The 22,194-nt window shown below is 41.8% G+C and overlaps 1 protein-coding gene across 1 annotated transcript in view; it reads left to right on the top strand.

Annotated features, from left to right (window-relative positions):
• The first annotated feature begins 3,770 nt into the window (after positions 1 to 3,770).
• Positions 3,771 to 22,194, top strand: part of mettl5 (methyltransferase 5, N6-adenosine) — a 28,964-nt gene continuing 10,540 nt past the window's right edge. Inside the window, exons 1-3 of the mRNA XM_063052205.1 lie at positions 3,771 to 4,473; positions 16,485 to 16,599; positions 21,774 to 21,958. Of these exons, the coding sequence (XP_062908275.1) occupies positions 4,374 to 4,473; positions 16,485 to 16,599; positions 21,774 to 21,958 (400 nt within the window). The 5' untranslated portion in view covers positions 3,771 to 4,373. The remainder of the gene's footprint in view (positions 4,474 to 16,484; positions 16,600 to 21,773; positions 21,959 to 22,194) is intronic.

Below are 22,194 nucleotides of genomic sequence, written 5' to 3'. Positions count from 1 at the left end.
AGCTTCTTCCCTACCCCCATCAGATTTCTGAATGAACAATGAGTCCATGGACACTAACTCACATTTTTTTTTCTTGTTTTACTCGTTTTTAGCATTACTTAATACAATTTTTATTTTTTTTACTGTGATTTTTTTTAGTCATCTGTTAGTCTCACGAGACCATGGATTTGCGCCTTGGAAAGTTTCCAGGATGCAGGCCTGGGCAAGGTTGTATAGAAGCCCAGCAGTTGCTCATGCTGCAAGTCTCCCCTCTCCATGACACCAATGTTGTCCAAGGGAAGGGCATTAGGACCCATACAGCTTGGCACCGGTATCATTGCGGAGCAGTGTGTTATTAAGTGCCTTGCTCAAGGACACACATACTGCCTCAGCCAAGGCTCGAACGAGCAACCTTCAAATCACTAGACAAACGCCTTAACCACTTGGCCACATGCCAACACTGTAATTTATGGCTATAGTTTTTAATAGTTTTTATTATGCATTGCAATGTACTGCTGCCACAAAACATCACATTTCACAAAATATACCATTGATATTAAATGATACAGATTCCAAAAGTTTCATTTGTTGAGGTTACTGTGACTTACCCCTTCTACCTAAGTTATTTTTTGTTTTTTGAGGATTTTTATTTATTCATTTTCAGGTGATCAAGGCCAGCATCTAATGCACATCCTAATTGTCCTTGAAAAAGTGGCGGTGAGCCATCTTCTTTGACAACTGCAGAGGTACTGTGTTCATCAGGTGCTGGTGCACAAATCTGATTGAGTAAATACGATGAATTTTATAGGTTATGTACATTGTAGCTACTGAATTGGTAGTGAAAGGCAGAATGTTTAGGGTGATTGATGGGATGGCTGTCAAGTGGGCTGCTTCGTCCTAAATGTTCACCTTTTTGAAGATATACACATTTCTGATTTACACTTTGTCGCTGATGTGCTTAGGATAATTAGACTCTGGAATACAAACTTATCAGCAAAATTGTATCATAAGAATTCATGATATCTGAGTATGTCCTTTCTCGCAATATGGAAGGAAATCTGTCATTCTTGTTGCAATAGTCATGGGGATTTTTATATGCAGGTAAATTGGGAAAATCAGATTAGCACTGGATTCCAAGATAAAGAATTTGAAGAATACCTATGAGATGTAAAAGAGTAAAGGAGAGGCAAGTGTAGATATTAGACTGCTGGAAAATGATGCAGGAGAGGTAGTACTGGTGTACAAGAAAATGGCAGACAAACTGAATAAATATTTTGCATCAAATTTCACTGTGGAAGACACTGGCAGTATGCCAGAAGTTCAAGAGTGTCAGGGGGTAGAAGTGAATGCAATTACACTATTACTAGGAAGAAAGTGCTTGGGAAACTGAAAAGTCTGAACGTAGATAAGTCACCTGGACCAGATAGACTACACCTCCATCCACATATCTGATGAACCCAAAGGAACGGCAGAGACCGATACAGTTCGGCACCAGCAGCAGCGCTTAGTGGGACTGCCTTAGGGACTCCAGCTCTGGATTTTTCCCATGGGGTTTACTTCCAAAGCTTTCCCCATGAGTGGACATAGCCGCCAGGCAGCGGAGGTTTGCAATCAGAGTTTTCCTTCTCCAGAATGAGCTGCCAATCATAGTTGACGAGCCCCATCTGTCCAAAGGTCTTAGGAATACACTTATGCATTTAACACCATATTTGATGAGGTGAGTCATTCCAATGGAGTCCAATGTTTTCTCACTAATATGTACAATGTTATATATTTGTGCTCTTGAATCCCTGACATTTACCTTCTCTAGTGCAAAGAACTGGAAATTCACTTACATAACTCCTAACAAAATAGTGGTTGTGCATTTGTTATAATGACTAAAACAATATAAAACCCATTTGAGTGTCTGTCAAAAATTCACCATCTGAATGTTTGTTGGTGGGAGATTTTTGACATCCTCCCAGAACAACACAGTAAGTTCATGTTCAGGGTATTTTCAACCTCAAAAGTCCAAATCTGAAGGCTATTATTTACTCACAAAATAACCAGACCTACTAAAACTGTGCTCCTAAGAGGGCAAGAACTCCATGTCTTTTATCCTTGGATTTGCGACTTTCTGTGACCTCAAATACACATGTTTTGCTTCTGTAATTCAAGGCCACAGCCACTCTCAGTTTCCTAACTGCAGGACTATTCTAGATCACTGCTGCTGATCTGAGCCACTTTTCAGTTTGGTGCTTGCTGCTACGTTACCCAACTCAATAGTCAAGGAGAGATAACACCATCAACTTTCTCCGTATGAGTAGGGGAAGGGTATACAGTCAATAGTGTGCTTAGCAGCCTTCAGCGAGGTGAAGTGCTTTACTTAAGTAGTAAACTCCGGAACTACCAGCTGGGAGTACTTGGCTGCATTTCTGGAGGGATACCACCCAGTGGAAAGGGTAAATAATTTCAAGTTTCTGGGTGTCAACATCTCTGAGGATCTATCCTGGGCCCAGCATATCAATGCAGTTACAAAGAAGGCACGGCAGCAGTTATACTTCATTGGGAGTTTGAGCAGATTTGGTATGTCACCAAAAACACTCGCAAATTTCTACAGAAGTACCCGTGGAGAGCATTCTGACTGGCTGCATCACTATCCGGTATGGTGGGGGGGGGGGGGCACTACAGCACAGGATCAAAATAAGCCGCAAAAAGTTGTGAATTCAGTCAGCTCACTCGCCTTCCTGGCATCCAGGATGGCTTCAAGAAGCAATGCCTCAAAAAGCAGCATCCATCATTAAGGACTGCCATCATCCAGGACTTGCCGTCTTCTCATCACTGAGGAGGTACTGAGGCCTGAAGGCGTACACTCAACAATTCAGGAATAGCTACTTCCCCTCTCCCATCAGATTTCTGAATGGACATTGAACCCATGAACATCACCTCAATTTTTGCACTATGTATTTAATTTTATATATATGTTACAGCTATGTAAGACCTTAGTTGGACCCCACTTGGAATACTGTATTCAGTTCTGGTCACTGCACAACAGGAAGGATGTGGATACCAAAGAGAGAGTGCAGAGGAGATTTACAAGAATGTTGCCTGGATTGGCGAGCATGCCTTATAAGAATAGGTTGAGTGAACTTGGCCTTTTCTCCTTGGAGCGACGGAGGATGAGAGGTGACCTGATAGAGGTGAATAAGGTGATGAGAGGCATTGATCGTGTGGATAGCCAAGAGGAGTTTTTCCCAGGGCTGAAATGACTAACAGGAGAGGGCACAGTTTTAGGGTGCTTGGAAGGGGGATGTCAGAGATAAGTTTTTCACACAGACAGTGGTGGATGTGTGGAATGCATTGCCAGCAACGGTGGTAGAGGCAGATACAATAGGATCTTTTAAGAGACTCTGGAGCTTAGAAAAATAGAGGGCTATGCGGTATGGAAATTCTAGGCAGTTACTAGAGTAGGTTACATGGTCTGTAACGTGTTTTTACATGTCTGTAACGTTTCCCCCCATTCAATGTTATGGCCTGTAATGTGCTAGAGATTTCTATGTTTATAAATATATATATATATATATATACATACACACACATACTGTAATTTAAAATTTTAGTATGCATTATAATGTACTGCTGCCGCATAACCACAAATTTCACTACATCTGTCGATGATATTAAACCTTATTCTAATTCTGGCTTCTTTGATAGCTTTCACACACAAAAAAACAGGTACTGTTATTAACCAGCTTGGTATAATCCACCATAGAAAGGTTTCTCTGCGTTCCCCGGAAGCATTCTCCCACCGGAATCCATATTTGTTTTTCCCCCATTCATTCAGTTGCAGATTTCTCCCAAGTGCAAGAGTATTATTTATGTTGTAGCATATCTCCTTAAAAGCTCACTGAACGGACTGAATATGTCAAGCTAATTGCGACAGCGTGAACTTGTCTTGCACACGAAAGTCAAACAACGCTGCTTGGCGAACCCCACCATTGCAATTTTGATCTTCGGGGGACTTGAACATGTTGGTGATCTGCTTAACCTAATTTAAAGACATGAGAACAATTTCCAGTGTGTACCCGGTTTTAAAGTAACGCTTAGCGCATGCTCATTAAGGACAGTAGTGCGGAAGTCGGAAATGTGAAATAAATTTTTAAAATAAGAACGCCAGTAATTTTCATTGCAGGTCATCGACTAGTTCTTTTTCTTTGCCTCACGCAAATGCCGCCGGAACACCCGGTGTTGAGCGGGCGCCGAGGGTTAGGATGAGCCCCCGGTGATTGGCAGCGCTGAGCAGGGTGCTCGCAGGCTCCGAGGGTTGGGATGAGCCCCCGGTGATCGGCAGCGCTGAGCGGGGTGTTCAGCGGGTCCCGAGTGCCTGGACTTCGTTCCGGAGGCAGGCGGTTGCCATGAAGCTGAAGGAGCTGGAAAGTTTGCTGCAGCGGGTCGAGGGTTTTGATCGGCCTAAGTTACTACTGGAACAATATCCAACCAGCCCGCACATTGCAGGTAAACATCTCCCGACAACATGGGAGTCCTGCTACTCTCCTGTACCAGATGATTTCCTTTTAATCTTTACTCTGGAATGGTCATGGAATCCCCGTGTATTTATTTTCTTTAATAGTGAGTGATGCCGCCGGTAATTGGCTGTACGTGGTTTAATCTCCCACGTGCCCATTTATTCATCGCCGTGCACAAAGCACATCTGATCGACCCTTCAGGCCTGCGACGCAATGTACTGTATATTAATGCATTGTGCCATTACTGTACCAAAAACCCCCGAAGTGTATTGATAAAGCATGAACAGGTGGGAAGTAGGAAGGAATTGGCCACGTATCCTGATAAAAACAAAATGCACATTAGAATTGTATTTATTTATACTTTATTAGGAGTTCAGTATGTCAACAAATACACTCAAAAACTTATATAGTTGTACCATGGAGAACATTCTGACAGGCTGCATCGTTGTCTGGTGTGGTTGGTGGGGCGGGGGGGGGGGTGCTACTGCACAGGACCGAAAGAAACTGCAGAAGGTTGTAAATCTAGACAGCTCCATCTTGGGCACTAGCCCTCAAAGTACCCAGGACATCTTTAGGGAGTGGTGTCTCAGAAAGGTGTTCTGACACATACTTAAAATGGAAAGGAGTAGAGGACTTTGTGCCTAATGCAGGCAAATGGGATTAGCATCACTGTCGGCATAGTCAATTTGGGCCAAAGAGCCCATTTATGTGCTTTATAGATTTGTGATTCTTTATCAACATGCAGTGCTAGTTACCCAATTTTTATCTTAACCAGAAGAAGTTGCATATAATCATGCTTTTGGAAGGGTGTTACTGCTGCCCACCAAAGTCCAAGAGTTTAAAATAGTCTGGTCAAGCCCCGTGATGGAGGCTAAGCCCCCAAGAAACACCTTTGCATCAATGATTGCCTTCCAACAGCTATCGTCCATTGTATAATGTATGGCTTCAGACTGCTGAATTTTCCCCTTTCTGCCACGCTCAGTCATTCAGTCAGTTGTCTCTTCTGAAATTCAAACATTTTGAACATAGTTCATCTATCCATGCATTGTGGGTGAGAACAGAATGGTTCTGACAAGGTTAAATATAAACATCTTCGTATCAGGCTGGATGGAGAGACAGAGCAGATGCTGGAATTCGTAGCTTCAAATCAGGCCATTGCCTACACTGCTTATTCCCAAATTCATGCACATTCCAGCAGTTTATTGTCTTCCACTGTACTGTTAGTTCCTCTCTGTCTGCCTTTCTCAGCAATATCATTAGTGATGGGCTAGCTTTTAGCTGCCTCATTACTCAGTCAAACTTCTTCTCTAACTCCTTTTTATCTCTTGTGTCTGTTTCTTTTTCCTGAAATTTTGAGTCACCTCCATCAATAACTCAGTATTTATGACCTATTGGTTTCCATACACAATTCATCCTTTCATTTAATAGTGCATTATCTCAACCCAATCAGTTTTGACAATGGACTGTTACTTGACAACTCCAGAAATGGAGAAGTGTGTTCTGATGATGTACAACTCTGAATTCCAACTGTCCATGTGAAGTTATCTTTCTGTTGTATAAGGTGGAATTGTCTTTAAATGCATGATTCCACCTCCACTTGCCAAATTTAGGCTATAACTATTGTTAGTAATAGCTAAAAGAAATCCCAGATAATAACAATGGTTGGGCATGTTAGAAACATAGAAAACCTACAGCACAATACAGGCCCTTCAGCCCACAATGCTGTGCCAAACACGTACTTACTTTAGAAATTACCTAGGGTTACCCATAGCCCTCTGTTTTTCTAAGCTCCATGTACCTATCCAGGAGTCTCTTAAAATACCCTATCGTATATCCACCTCCACCACCATCATTGGCAGCCCATTCAATGCACTCACCACTCTGCATAAAAAAACCTCTGTACCTTCTTCCAAGCACCTTAAAACTATGTCCTCTCGTGTTAGCCATTTCAGCCCTGGGTAAAAGCCTCTGACTATCCACCCAATCAGTGTTTCTCATCATCTTATACACCTCTCATCCTCCGCCACTCAAAGGAGAAAAGGCCAAGTTCACTCAACCTATTCCCATAAGGCATGCTTCCCAATCCAGGCAACATCCTTGTAAATCTCCTCTGCACCCTTTGTATAGTTTCCACATCCTTCCTGTAGTGAGGTGACCAGAATTGAGCATAGTACTCCAAGCGGGGTCTGACCTGGATCCTATATAGCTGTAACATTACCTCTCGGCTCCTAAACTCAATCCCATGGTTGATGAAGGCCAATGCACCGTATGACTTCTTAACCACAGAGTCAATCTGTGCAGCAGCTTTGTGTGTCCAGTGGACTCGGACCCCAAGATCCCTCTGATCCTCCACACTGCCGAGAGTCTTACCATTAATACTATATACTTCCCATCATACTTGACCTACCAAAATGAACCACCTCACACTTATCTGGGTTGAACTCCATCTGCCACTTCTCAGCCCAGTCATGTTGTCATTAAATATTTAAGTAATCTACCATTATATTAGGAAAGCCTGAGTGATCTATAGGTATCACAACTCCATAAAAGCATTGGCCTTTCAGAAAGTATGGGTGTCCCTAATGATGATAAGACTATAGATAAGAAAGGAATCGATAGATCGAGCCAACCCTTCCACTCAAGTCCAGATTTTATTGTTTTCCCAATAAAACTGTGATAAGACTGCTGAACGGATCCTGACCCGGATCTGGGCCGTACCCTCCAAATATCTGGACCTGCCTCTCGGTTTCTTTGCACTACCTTACTTTCCCTTTTCTATTTTCTATTTATGATTTATAATTTAAATTTTTAATATTTACTATTGATTTGTACTCCAGGGAGTGCGAAGCGCAGAATGAAATATCACTGTGTTGATTGTACGCTTTAGTATCAATTGTTTGGCAACAATAAAGTAAAGTAAAGTAAGCAATGGTTTCCAATTTTCAGACATAACATCTTTGGAGATTAGACAGAAACTTAATAAAACAACTGAGTAGATGCTCATAATAGTGATCTGCAGAAAAATCCACAAGTCACATTAAGTTTATCCATCGCATATTGGACAAGTACAAATATTTAGCAATATTTATGAAGTGGCACTGTATATATTTATATGAGGGCATTATATGACGACTTTTCAGGTGGTACACATGCTTCTACAAGACTTGCCTCTCCATTTCAGTCAGTGGAAAGTGGGAATGTTATTCATAGTGAGTAAACTACAATAATCCTTTATTGGATCATTCAGAAATCACAGCTGTTTGGTAGTCACAGTGGTTCTGGCTCAGGGGGTGCTGATTCCCTTGCTCTCATGAAACACACCAGAGCTCTGGTCCTGAAACCTGCTTGACCCTGCTTCCTATACTCTCTTTAACTCTGCCTTTGCAACATTTCCTGTGCTCCTTTTAAGATTACTTTGGTCCCAGTACCCACACTCCATTTAAACTTGCCAGTATTTAGTGCACTCACTTGAACTTAGGGTATGTCCACACTACACCGGATAATTTTGAAAATGAAGCTTTTTCTCTTCGTTTTGCCCTCCCGTCCACACTGAGCCGGCGTTTTCAGCCCCCGAAAACGGAGATTTTCGTAAATACTCTCCAGAGTGAATAAATCTGAAAACGCTTAATATCCGGCGTAGTGTGTATGGGATAACCGGAGAGATTTTAAAACGCTGTCATGACAACACCACAACAACAATGCTTTTTTCTGCTTCTGCTTGGTACTGCGCAAGTTGTTATAACACGCAGTCGGTGTGAACGGCGTGAGAGTTAAATCGTAAAGTGAGTTTTTTTGACTATTTAAAAACGCTGTCATGACGTGCCGGAACAGATGTTCGTTGTTTTCTTGAACGCCACCACCTAACAATTTCAGAACAGACAGACGAGACTGAAGCCAGTTGACCCACAGCTTACTGAATAAATAAGTATACTCACTTTGCCCTGTTTTCTGTCCTTGCTTGTATGAAGGTGGTTTACCTATTTATACAAGTACTTCTCTGACAATAGATGTGTAACAGCCTAATGTAACATTGTATGGAAATACAAGATAACACTGATGCAGACGTTTTATACATTTAACAAGGTGCTTTATTAATGTAACAGAGTTAGTTTTTCAATGTTCGTCGTCAGCTGGGTCATACTGTCCGTGAACTCCCTGTCGGTTGCCTCCATACGCTCCAGTATTTGTTTTTTTTTTAAGTTTTAAGTCCTCCTGTGCGAGAGCCAAGAGCAATTCCTTTTAAGTTTTTCAACTGTATAACTGGACAAACGCGCACCAAGTATATCGTTTCCTCTTCGCTTGTTTTCTCTGTGTCCTGCGCATGCCCAGTAGGAGGAGATTCGCCCAAATATCCGCCTAATGTGGACAGAGATATTTTGAAAAACGCTTAGTGTGGACGCCTGTCGTTTCTACTCGAAGCTGGCGTTTTCAAAATTATCCGGCGTAGTGTGGACGTAGCCTTAGATGGGCCTCTTTTTCTCACACATTAAATCTACTGCTTTCACTCAAAAAATTATTATACTATTAACCATAGAAACCATAGAAACTACAGCACAGAAGCAGGCCTTTTGGCCCTTCTTGGCTGTGCCGAACCATTTTCTGCCTAGTCCCACTGACCTGCACACGGACCATATCCCTCCATACACCTCCCATCCATGTATCTGTCCAATTTATTCTTAACTGTTAAAAAAGAACCCGCATTTACCACCTCATCTGGCAGCTCATTCCATACTCCCACCACTCTCTGTGTGAAGAAGCCCCCCCCTAATGTTCCCTTTAAACTTTTCCCCCCTCACCCTTAACCCATGTCCTCTGGTTTTTTTCTCCCCTTGCCTCAGTGGAAAAAGCCTGCTTGCATTCACTCTATCTATACCCATCATAATTTTATATACCTCTATCAAATCTCCCCTCATTTTTCTACGCTTCAGGGAATAATGTCCTAACCTATTCAACCTTTCTCTGTAACTGAGTATCTCAAGTCCTGGCAACATCCTTGTAAACCTTCTCTGCACTCTTTCAACCTTATTTATATCCTTCCTGTAATTTGGTGACCAAAACTGAACACAATACTCCAGGTTCGGCCTCACCAATGCCTTATACAACCTCATCATAACATTCTAGCTCTTATACTCAATACTTTGATTAATAAAGGCCAATGTACCAAAAGCTCTCTTTACGACCCTATCTACTTGTGACGCCACTTTTAGGGAATTTTGCATCTGTATTCCCAGATCCCTCTGTTCTACTGCACTTCTCAGTGCCTTACCAATAACCCTGTATGTTCTACCTTGGTTTGTCCTTCCAACGTGCAATACCTCACACTTGTCTGTATTAAATGCCATCTGCCATTTTTCAGCTCATTTTTCCAGCTGGTCCAAGTCCCTCTGCAGGCTCTGAAAACCTTCCTCACTGTCTACTACACCTCCAATCTTTGTATCATCAGCAAATTTGCTGATCCAATTTACCACATTATCATCCAGATCATTGATATAGTTGACAAATAACAATGGACCCAGCACTGATCCCTGTGGCACACCACTAGTCACAGGCCTCCATTCAGAGAAGCAATTCTCTACCACCACTCTTTGGCTTCTTCCATTGAGCCAATGTCTAATCCAATTTACCACCTCTCCATGTATACCTAGCGACTGAATTTTCCTAACTAACCTCCCATACGGGACCTTGTCAAAGGCCTTACTGAAATCCATGTAGACAATATCCACTGCCTTCCCTTCATCCACTTTCCTGGTAACCTCCTCGAAAAACTCCAATAGATTGGTCAAACATGACCTACCACGCACAAAGCCATGTTGACCCTCCCTAATAAGTCCCTGTCTATCCAAATGCTTGTAGATTCTGTCTCTTAGTACTCCCTCCAATAACTTACCTACTACCGACGTTAAACTCACCGGCCTATAATTTCCCGGATTACTTTTCGATCCTTTTTTAAACAACGGAACAACATGAGCCACTCTCCAATCCTCCGGCACCTCACCCGTAGACAGTGACATTTTAAATATTTCTGCCAGGGTCCCCGCAATTTCAACACTAGTCTCCTTCAAGGTCCGAGGGAACACTCTGTCAGGTCCCAGGGATTTATCCACTTTAATTTTCCTCAAGACAGCAAGCACCTCCTCCTTTTCAATCTGTACAGTTTCCATGATCTCACTACTTGATTCCCTCAATTCCATAGACTTCATGCCAGTTTCCTCAGTAAATACAGATGCAAAAAAACCTGTTTAAGATCTCCCCCATTTCCTTTGGTTCCGCACATAGCCGACCACTCTGATCTTCAAGAGGACCAATTTTATCCCTTACAATCCTTTTGCTCTTAATATACCTGTAAAAGCTCTTTGGATTATCCTTCACTTTGACTGCCAAGGCAACCTCATGTCTTCTTTTAGCCCTCCTGATTTCTTTCTAAGTATTTTCTTGCACTTCTTATACTCCTCAAGCACCTGATTTACTCCCTGTTTTCTATACATTTCATACAACTCCCTCTTCTTCTTTATCAGAGTTGCAATATCCCTTGAGAACCAAGGTTCCTTATTCCTATTCAATTTGCCTTTAATCCTGACAGGAACATACAAACTCTGCACTCTCAAAATTTCCCCTTTGAAGGCTTCCCACCTACCAATCACACCTTTGCCAGAGAACAACCTGTCCCAATCCACGCCTTTTAGATCCTTTCTCATTTCTTCAAAATTTGGCCTTCTTCCAGTTCAGAACCTCAACCCTAAGACCAGATCTATCCTTGTCCATGATCAAATTGAAACTAATGGTGTTATGATCACTGGAACCAAAGTGCTCCCCTACACAGACTTCCGTCACTTGTCCTAACTCGTTTCCTAACAGGAGATCCAATATTGCATCCCTTCTAGTTGGTCCCTCTATATATTGATTTAGAAAACTTTCCTGAACACATTTTACAAACTCTAAACCATCTAGACCTCTAACAGTATGGGAGTCCCAATCAATGTATGGAAAACTAAAATCCCCTACCACCACAACTTTATGTTTCCTGTAGTTGCCTGCTATCTCTCTGCAGATTTACTCTTCCAATTCTCGTTGACTATTGGGTGGTCTGTAATACAATCCCACTAATGTGGCCATACCTTTCCTGTTTCTCAGCTCCACCCATAAGGACTCAGTAGACAAGCTCCTCTAATCTGTCCTGCCTGAGCACTGCTGTAATATTTTCCCTAACAAGCAATGATATTATTGCTTGTTAGGGAATATAGGGAATTATAAAGATATTATTCTGTAATATCTTTTCAAAAGGTAGTGAATTAAAAGCATATTAGAATATTAATTGGAATAATAAAGAACTCTGGAAAATCTCAGTTTAGCACCAAATTCCTGAGTTTACCAGATTAAAATAATTTTATTGTATAAATTAGCATTGGTCCTACCAGTTCTGATCTGAAATGTAGCTTGGAACAAAATGACTGTGGCTGAGCATTTGGGTGAAATAATCCAATCTAAATGACAGCTCGGTATCTTTGTATATAATTACAGTTCATTGTAGAAATGATTTTGACTCACTAAATACAGTTCCCACCCGCCCATCAAAAATAACCAAAACAGAAACAAACACGTAACCTAAGAGGATTGCCTGAAGGTAGTTTTTCCCACTTTTCAATATGATTGAATTAAATTCATGCAATCAAGGTCACACCAATCAATTCACAGGGAATGTAAGCAGTAGAGGCTGGAGTAGGCCTCATATTTTTCCACATTGCCATGTCTGACTCCTTACTTGGCTTGTCCCTAGATTAGAACCATAGAACACTACAGCACAGAAAACAGGCCATTTGACCCTTCTAGTCTCTGCCGAAACTTTATTCCGCTAGTCCCATTGACCTGCACCAAGTCCATAACCCTCCAGACCTCTCCCATCCATGTATCTATCCAATTTATTCTTAAAACTTAAGTGTGAACCCGCACTTACTACGTCAGATGGCAGCTTGTCCCACACTCCCACCGCTCTCTGAGTGAAGAAGTTCCCGATATGTTCTCCCTAAACCTTTCCCCTTTCACCCTAAAGCCATGTCCTCACGTATTTATCTCTCCAAATCTATGTGGAAAGAGCCTATTCACATTTACTCTGTCTATACCCCTCATTCTTCTATGCTCCAAGAAATAAAGTCCTAACCTGTTCAATCTTCCCCTGTAACTCAACTCCTGAAGACCCGGCAACATCCTAGTAAATCTTCTCTGCACTCTTTCAATCTTACTGATATCCTTCCTATAGTTAGGTGACCAGAACTGCATACAATACTCCAAAGTTGGTCTCACCAATGTCTTATACAGCCTCACCATAACAACCCAACTCTTATACTTAATACTTTGATTTATGAATGCCAGGATGCCAAAAGCCTTCCTTACAAACCTGTCTAACTGTGACGCCACTTTCAAGGAATTATATATCTGAACTCCCAGATCCCTTTGTTCCTCCGAATTCCTCAGTGCCCTACCATTTACTGTGTACTACCTTGACTTGTCCTTCCAAAATGCAACACCTTACACTTGTCTGCATTAAATTCCATCTGCCATTTTCTGGCCCATTTTTCCATTTGGTCCAGATCCCTCTGCAAGCTTTGAAAGCCTTCCTCGCTGTCCACAACGCCTCCAATCTTAGTGTCATCAGCAAACTTGCTGATCCAATTTACCACATTATCATCTAGATCATTGAAATAGACAACAAACAACAATGGTCCCAGCACAGATCCCTGAGGCACACCACTAGTCACAGGCCTCCAATCTGATAAGCAATCATCCACTACCACTCTCTGTCTTCTCCCACACAGCCAATTTCGAATCCACTTTACAACCTCTCCATGGATACCTAGTGTCTGAACCTCTTTAACTAACCTCCCATGTGGGACCTTGTCAAAGGCCTTACTAAAGTCCATGTAGACAACATCCACAGCCTTTCCTTTATCTACTTCTTGGTAACCTCCTCGAAAAACTCTACAAGATTCGGTAAACACGATCTACCACGTGCCATGCTGACTATCCTTAATCAGCCCTTGGCTGTCCAAATACTTAAATATCTGATCTCTCAGAACACCTTCCAATAATTTACCTACTACTGATGTCAGGCTCACTGGCCTGTAATTACCTGGTCTACTTTTGGAGCCTTTTTCAAACAACGGAACAACATGAGCTACCCTCCAATCCTCCGGCACCGCAGCCGTGGCTAAGGACATTTTAAATATTTCTGCCAGGGTCCCTGCAATTTCTACACTAGTCTCTCTCAAGTTCTGAGGAAATATTATGGCAGGCCCAGGGGATTTACCTACCTTTATTCGCTGTAAGGCAGCAAGCACCTCCTCCTCTATAATCTCTATATGTTCCATGACACTACTGCTTGTTTCCCTTCCTTCCATATAGGCTATGCCAGTTTCCTGAGTAAATACTGATGCAAAAAAACTGTTTAAGATCTCCCCCATCTCGTGAGGCTGCACACATAGACGACCTCTCTGATCTTCTAGGGGACCAATTTTGTCCTTTACTATCCTTTTACTCTTAATATACTTGTAGAAACCCTTTGGGTTTACCTTCACATTATCTGCCAAAGCAACCTCATGTCTTCTTTTTGCCTTGCTGATTTCTTTCTTTAGTATTTTCTAACATTTTCTATACTCTTCAAGTACCTCATTTGTTCCTTGTTATCTATACCTGCTATACACCTCTCTCTTTTTCTAAACCAGATTACCAATATCCCTTGAAAACCAAGGACCCCTATGCCTGTTAACTTTGCCTTTAATCCTGGCAGGAACTTGCAAACTCTGCACTCTCAAAATTTTGCCTTTGAAGGCCTTCCACTTACTGAACACATCCTTGCCAGAAAACAACTTATCCCAAACCACTCTTCCTAGATCCTTTCTCATTTCCACAAAATTGGCTCTTCTTCAATTTAGAACCTCAACTCAAGGACCAGACCTATCCTTATCCATAATTAACTTGAAACTAATGATATTATGGTCACTGGACCCAAAATGTTCGCCTACACATACTTCTGTCACCTGACCTGTCTGGTTCCCTAATAGGAGATCAAATATTGCATCCTCTCTCGTTGGTACCTCTATATATTGATTTAGAAAACTTTCCTGAACACATTTGACAAACTCCAAGCCATCTAGCTCTTTCACAGTGCGGGAGTCCTAGTCAATATGTGGAAAGTTAAAATCCCCTACTATTACAACTTTCTGTTTCTTGCATCGGTCTGGTATCTCTCTACAGATTTGCTCCTCCAATTCTCTCTGACTATTGGGCGGTCTATAATACAACCCAATTAGTGTGGTCACTCCTTTCCCATTCCTCAGCTCCACTCATATAGCCTCCATAGACAAGCCCTCCGGGCTGTCCTGTCTACACACAGCTGTGATATTCTCCCTGACCAGTAATGCCACTCCTCCCCTTTTCATCCCTCCCCCTCTATCACATCTGAAACAACAGAACCCCAGAACATTAAGCTGCCAGTCCTGCCCCTCCTGCAACCAAGTCTCACTAATAGCAATAATGTCGTAATCCCACGTGCCAATCCACACCCTAAACTCATCTGCTTTACCTACAATACTCCTTGCATTGAAATAGATGCACCTGAGAACATTTCTATCACATACAAACCTTTGATTTCTGTCTATAATGCAGTCCTCGCATGACCTTTATCCTCCTCCACCTCACTATCTGCTCTAACACTCTGGTTCCCCTCCCCCTGCAAATCTATTCTTGAAGTCGTTTTACACCCTCCACACTTATCCCACCTAGTTTAGTATCAACAAGCTTAGAAATATCTTGTTTGGTCCCTTCAGCCAAATCGTTGATGTTTGGAACAGCATAGTAGTGTAGTGGTTAGCACAATGCTTTACAGTACCAGAGACACGGGTTCAATTCCTGCCACTGCCTGTATGGATTTTGTTTGTTCTCCCCGTGACTGCGTGGGTTTCCTCCGGGTTTTCCAGTTTCCTGCCGCAGTCCAAAGGAATATTGGCCAGCAGGTTAATTGGTCATTGTAAATTGCCCCGTGATTAGGCTAGGATTAAATTGGGGGGAGGAGGATTTGCTGGATGGTGTGGCCAGACAGGCCTGGTCTGTACTGCATCTCAATAATTAAATAAATAAGTTAAAATGATGATTGTAATTAGTTGGTCACCAAGCAATGTTCCTGCCCAAAGCCACAACCTGTCAACTTCAAAAGGTTCAGTTTATCCCACTCTTTGTTTTCAATTTCATAACCAATTCTCAAACCATGTTAGGGTAAGACCATAAGACCATAAGACAAAGGAGCAGAAGTCAGCCATTCGGCCCATCGAGTCTGCTCCACCATTTTATCATGAGCTGATCCATTCTCCCATTTAGTCCCACTCCCCCGCCTTCTCACCATAACCTTTGATGCCCTGGCTACTCAGATACCTATCAATCTGTGCCTTAAATAACCCAATGACTTGGCCTCCACTGCCACCCGTGGCAACAAATTCCACAGATTCACCACCCTCTGGCTAAAAAAATTTCTTGCATCTCTGTTCTGAATGGGCGCCCTTCAATCCTCAAGTCATGCCCTCTTGTACTAGACTCCCCCATCATGGGAAACAACTTTGCCACATCCACTCTGTCCATGCCTTTCAACGTTCAAAATATTTCTATGAGGTCCCCCCTCATTCTTCTAAACTCCAAGGAATACAGTCCAAGAGCGGACAAACGTTCCTCATATGTTAACCCTCTCATTGTTTCCTGCCAATGAGCCAATGCCCTATCCATTTATGTAACTTTTCCGTAATTCCATGGGCTCTTATCTTGTTAAGTAGCCTCATGTGTGGCACCTTATCAAAGGCTTTCTGAAAATCCAAATATGCTAATTTCACTATGCTCAAGCACAGCTATGCCAGGAGGTCCACTATTTTGCCTCACATAAGCACAATATAATCACAGTGGAGAAACTGCATAAATTTTAAATAGTTCAATATGGTGAAAAATTATTTTCCCTCATTTTAGCATGTATGCTGTATACGATACACACAACGTTCGATGACATTGAGAATAAATTGGTTGCTGATCTTGGGTGTGGATGTGGAGTTCTCAGTATTGGTGCAGCTCTGCTGAATGCAGGGTAAGTGGACTGCAAAATATAGGAGTGAAATATTCAGAGTAAAGTAAGAATTTGTGGACTTGTAAGCAAATATGTAATTTTGGCTTCAAAATCTAATGTAACACATCTAAAATCTAATGAATCACATCTAGACTATTTTCACTTTGCAGTTATTTTCATTGATGTTATTCATTTTTAAAGGATAGCTTTAATTTTCTGCAAGAGTCAATGTCTTACAGTTAAATGTCATGTTTAGTAGTGATATTACAGGCATTGATCCATGCTGTCTGTAATTTAGCTTCTATTATTCTGGCCTGGTTAAAATAATTTGTATTGAATTTTACAACATTAACACATTTTCACACTATCCTTAAAAGCTTCACACCCAGTTGCAGTCATTGATGTAGATAAATGCAGCCAATTTGCAGTCAAGGTCATCCTACAAGATCAAACTTCCTATCTTTCTGGTCTCCTAAGGCAGAGAAAATTTCAATTTAACCTTCCATTTGAAAGGCCCTTTCTGATAGTGGGTGACATTCAAAACAAAGTCTTTTACTGTATCTCAGTACAGCGAGACTAATAAACCAGTATACCATTAACACTGCATCAAAATAACCAACACAGTCCAGATACTCAAATCATTCTACCCAAGATATGAGAATGTTGGCCAATGTGGAAACCACTTAAATGAGATGGGGCAGACTCAAGTGGCTAAGTAACCACTTTTGTCATTTATTATTCAATGGTCCTGTGTTTTGAGTCAACTCTCAGCCTCAGGAGCTGCAGTGTCCACAACAAATGGGCTATCCGGAGTCTCTATCAGGAAGAGACACTTGGCTTTTCTATCAAACTAATTCTTGTTCTTGTCAATGGTTGGGGACTGAGGAGCTAATTAATAGCAAATCCAAGGAGCTTTTGGATTGAAAGCTACACATTTCCTTGAGGGGGGAAGAAGCTGTACAAGCTCCCAGTGACAGATTCCCAGCAAAACAACTTAAAAAATAATGGTGATGGTGGAGAGAGGACCGGTGATTGAGCAACCAACAGATAACTAACGACATGAGCAGGTTCTTTTGTGCTGCAAACCTTCTGCAGCCTAATTATCCCCAACCCACCCAGTGCTGGGAAGGGTGGTTAACTCATTAGGTAAAAGAAACTACCAGCACCCTTTTGAAAAATGATTGTGAAGGCCTGTCGAACTTTGACTGTGCTATGAGTGATCCTTGACTCTATCCTCAGTAATCTTATTGAATTACTGCTGATCGAGATTAGAAGATTGTATCGCAATTCAAAAATAACAAGTTTCAGTTACAAATTCATAGCCTCATCATCCACATCTAGGAAGGGGAAGGTAGCCTAGGAGACCTCGGATTTATAATCATGAGCGTCTTCAAAAAAGAAAGTCCGACTGTGGTAAGCACGGGTGTTCTTTGCTCTCTGGCACAGGAAGATTTCCCCAGCGTCCTCCTCAACAATCTTATCCTAGCCAAAGGGCTGCTTTCCAATCACGGGGTGGGTCCTGTCATCAAGAGGCACTGTGGACATGATCTTCTGTCCATGTGACAACTTATAGAAAATGTTGGGTGTAACACTGACCACAACGCATGCCTTTTCTCATCTCACCGAAGCCTTTGACTACATCAGTCAGTAGAGATTATGGGATAGCCTCCAAAACTCTAAACAGAGTTCACTGCCAAGTTTGGCCCACCAGCGCCTTTACTTCCTGAGAAAACTAAAGAAATTTGGCCTGTCCCCTAAAACCCTCACTAATTTTTATAGATGCACCGTAGAAAGCATTCTTCTAGGGTGCATCACAACCTGGTATGGAAGTTATCCTGTCCAAGACCAGAAGAAGCTGCAGAAGATCGTGAACATGGCACAGCACATCACACAAACCAATCTTCCGTCCTTGGACTCACTTTACACCGCACACTGTTGGAGCAGTGCTGCCAGGATAATCAGGGACAAGATCCACCCAGCCAACACATCTTTCGTCCCTCTTCCCTCCGGGAGAAGGCTCAGGAGCTTGAAGACTCGTATGGCCAGATTTGGGAACAGCTTCTTTCCAACTGTGATAAGACTGCTGAACGGCTCCTGACCCGGATCTGGGCTGTACCCTCCAAATATCTGGACCTGCCTCTTGGTTTTTTGCACTACCTTACTTTCCATTTTTCTATTTTCTATTTATGATTTATAATTTAAATTTTTAATATTTACTAATGTTTACTATTTTTACTATTTTTAATATTTAATATTTGTAATCCAGGGAGTGGGTAGCGCAGAATCAAATACCGCTGTGATGATTGTACGTTCTAGTATCAATTGTTTGGCGACAATAAAGTATAAGGTATATAATCATCTTCCCACAGAAATTTGTCTCCATATTACACAAGCTTCATGAATCAAGCAAGCCACAATATTAACTGATAGATCTACAGTTGCTCCATTCGTTACACTGGTCAGCATCCACGAAGACCGTATCATTGCCCCAACGCTTCCTTCAATCCTTCACGCTGCACCGTTGTATTTCTTTTCCAACAAACTTGCTACCAGAAAGATCACTGATCTAAAAGGAAGTTAGTCAATGTAAGGCAACAACAAAGATACCCAAATTTTAGGAGTCCAGAGGTTGTATGCAGACAAGCTTTGTATTATTGTATCCTTACAGGATGAGCTCCAAGTTGGCATTGGTGCTTTCACTGAAGGATCCAAAACGATGGGCCTGGTGTAACATCCAGAAGGCCAACATCCTCTACTATTCCACACCAGTTGTGCCACACTCTCCTCCTAAAATTAAGGTTCATTGTGGATCATTTCCCAAATGTCAGGAGCCACTTCCCAGTGAAGAAATTCACCAGTCTTCAATGTGTCAACACAGTCTTTGGTTGATTATGGAAAGATCGAGGCTTAGACACAGCATGAAGCTCGTGGTCTCCAGGGAGCAGTGATCCTGGCTGTCCTTTCTGTTTTGTGTCACCTGGCCCACCTACAGCAGACACCTTAGCACACTGGGAAGGTACCACAATTACTGCATGATCTGTCATAGTCACTGGAAGAATAAGTAAACCATTGTCACTGACCTCTCTGAGGCATACAGCCCATTATTTTTGCCCCATCAGACATCACAGACACTCTGTTTGAGCTCTGTCATGAGCTGTCATTATCGTGTTGACAGGAATAGATTCAAGGGAAGCTTCCTGAGGAGAAGACAACATCTACACTAATTCCCAGTGATCCCTAAACCATTATTGCTGCGTGTGGAGAGAAGCACTGTGGATGGTATTGAGAATCTCAAGATGGTGCACCTGGAATACACAGATACTCTCCACCTCACAAACTATCTGTACTGTCAATCACCACCTAATTGCAAGCTGTGGTATAAAATTTATTAAACACCAATCATACTTTAAGTTTAATTTCTGAATAGTTAACTGTTGATGGTCGTATTTATTTTCCATTCCATTTTGTTAGACTCCATTTACCTAACCCAATTGTATAACTTATCTAACTTCATGTGTATGGTAACTGGAAACATCAGCAGTGCAGTGGGAAGAAGAGGAAGAGGACAAGCTACTGAGAAAACTTTAGTCGGAAGGTTCATCTTTTGATATATATCATTGAAAAAGATTATTTCCTGTATGTTTACATCCCATCTAGAGTTGATGTGAATCCTGGTGATGCTTATTGATTCATGTGAGCACACAGTGATTTTTGTTTATTCATTAATTTTTGGGATTTGGATGCGGCTGGCAAAGCCAGCATACGTTCCCCACCCCCAGTTGGACTAATGGCGATGAGTTCTGATCTTGAACCGTTGCAATCTTTCTAATGAAGCTGTTCCCACTGAAGAGCTCTATGATTTAAACCGAGTAATAATGAAAAAACTGGAGGTATATTTAAGACTGTATGACATAGAAGCAGAATTACGCCATTCAGCTCATCGAGCCCACTCTGCCATTTCATCATGGCTGATCCTGGATCCTATTCAATCCCATACACCTGCCCTTTTACCATATCCCTTGATGCCCTGACCAATCAGAAATCTATCAACTCTGCTTTAAATATACCCACAGACTTGGCCTCCACTGCAGTCTGTGGCAGAGCATTCCACAGATTCACTACTCTCTAGCCAAAAAAATTCCTCCTTACCTCTATTCTAAAAGGTCGCCCTTCAATTTTGAGGCTGTGCCCTCTAGTTCTGGATAACCCCACCAGAGGAAACATCCTCTCCACATCCACCTTATCTAGTCCTTTCAACATTTGGTAGGTTTCAAAGAGATCCCCCTCCATTCTTCTGAATTCTAGTGAGTACAGGCACAAAGCTGCCAAATGCTTCTCATAAAACAACAGGAATTCTGCAGATGCTGGAAATTCAAGCAACATACATCAAAGTTGCTGGTGAACGCAGCAGGCCAGGCAGCATCTATAGGAAGAAGCGCAGTCGACGTTTCAGGCCGAGACCCTGACGAAGGGTCTCGGCCTGAAACGTCGACTGCGCTTCTTCCTATAGATGCTGCCTGGCCTGCTGCGTTCACCAGCAACTTTGATGTATGTTGCTCAAATGCTTCTCATATGTTAACCCCTTCATTTCCCAGAACCATCCTCGTGAACTTCCTCTGGACTCTCTGCAATGACAATACATCCTTTCTGAGGTATGGAGCCCAAAACTGTTAACAACACTCCGTGCGGCCTGACCAGTGCCTTCAGCATTATCTCCTTGTTTTTGTATTCTATTCCTCTTGAAATAAATGCCAACATTGCATTTGGCTTCTTTACCACAGACTCAACCTGTGAATTAACCTTCTGGGAGTCTTGCACAAGGACTCCCAAGTCCCTATAAGTGGAGTTGGTATGCGATTTGGAAAGGAATCTGCAGGTTACATGTGCCTGATCCTTGGTGGTAGAGAACATGGGCTTAGACAGTGCGATCAGAGTATCGTGGATAAATAACTACTGCATATTTGTAGATGGTACATGGAAGGCATTTTCTGCCAGGGTGAAGATAATGAATATTTTGAATGGTGGATAGGTGGCAGTCCATTAATTGTATTTGTGGAAGCTGGTATAATTTAAAACTGAAGATAAACCCAGAAAAGGAATATGGTTACAGAGGCACAACACAGAAACCCCAGTCACATTAAATGGACAGGATTGAATAAACATTTTTTTCTTATTGGTCTCTTTACTTTTTTCAGATTATGTTTGGGAGTTGATATCGATGAAGATGCCCTTGATGTGTTCTACAGAAATGCAGAAGAATTTGAATTGACCAATGTCAATATGATCCAATATGATGTTTGTTCTAAACTGACAGACAAATTATCCAAAAAATTTGATACCGTTATAATGAATCCCCCCTTTGGGACAAAGCATAATAAAGGTAGATTATTTGATATTGTACTATGTATTTTTAATATTTGTTTAAGCAGGAAGATCATTCAAATTATAGTGAGAAAGGTATATTCCAGTTGCTGCAAGACAGTGCTTCACTACACTCCTTTACCAGCTAGAGATAAATTTGTTTTAATAAAGATGAGTTAAGCTTCTGAGTTTCTGAGTTAGAACCAGATATTCAGGCACTTCACAGGTTGTGCTATAATTTAAGAAAATAATTTG

Source organism: Mobula hypostoma, chromosome 6 (assembly GCF_963921235.1).
Source record: "Mobula hypostoma chromosome 6, sMobHyp1.1, whole genome shotgun sequence".
NCBI lineage: Eukaryota > Metazoa > Chordata > Chondrichthyes > Myliobatiformes > Myliobatidae > Mobula > Mobula hypostoma.
This window is presented reverse-complemented; position numbering and strand designations above follow the sequence as displayed.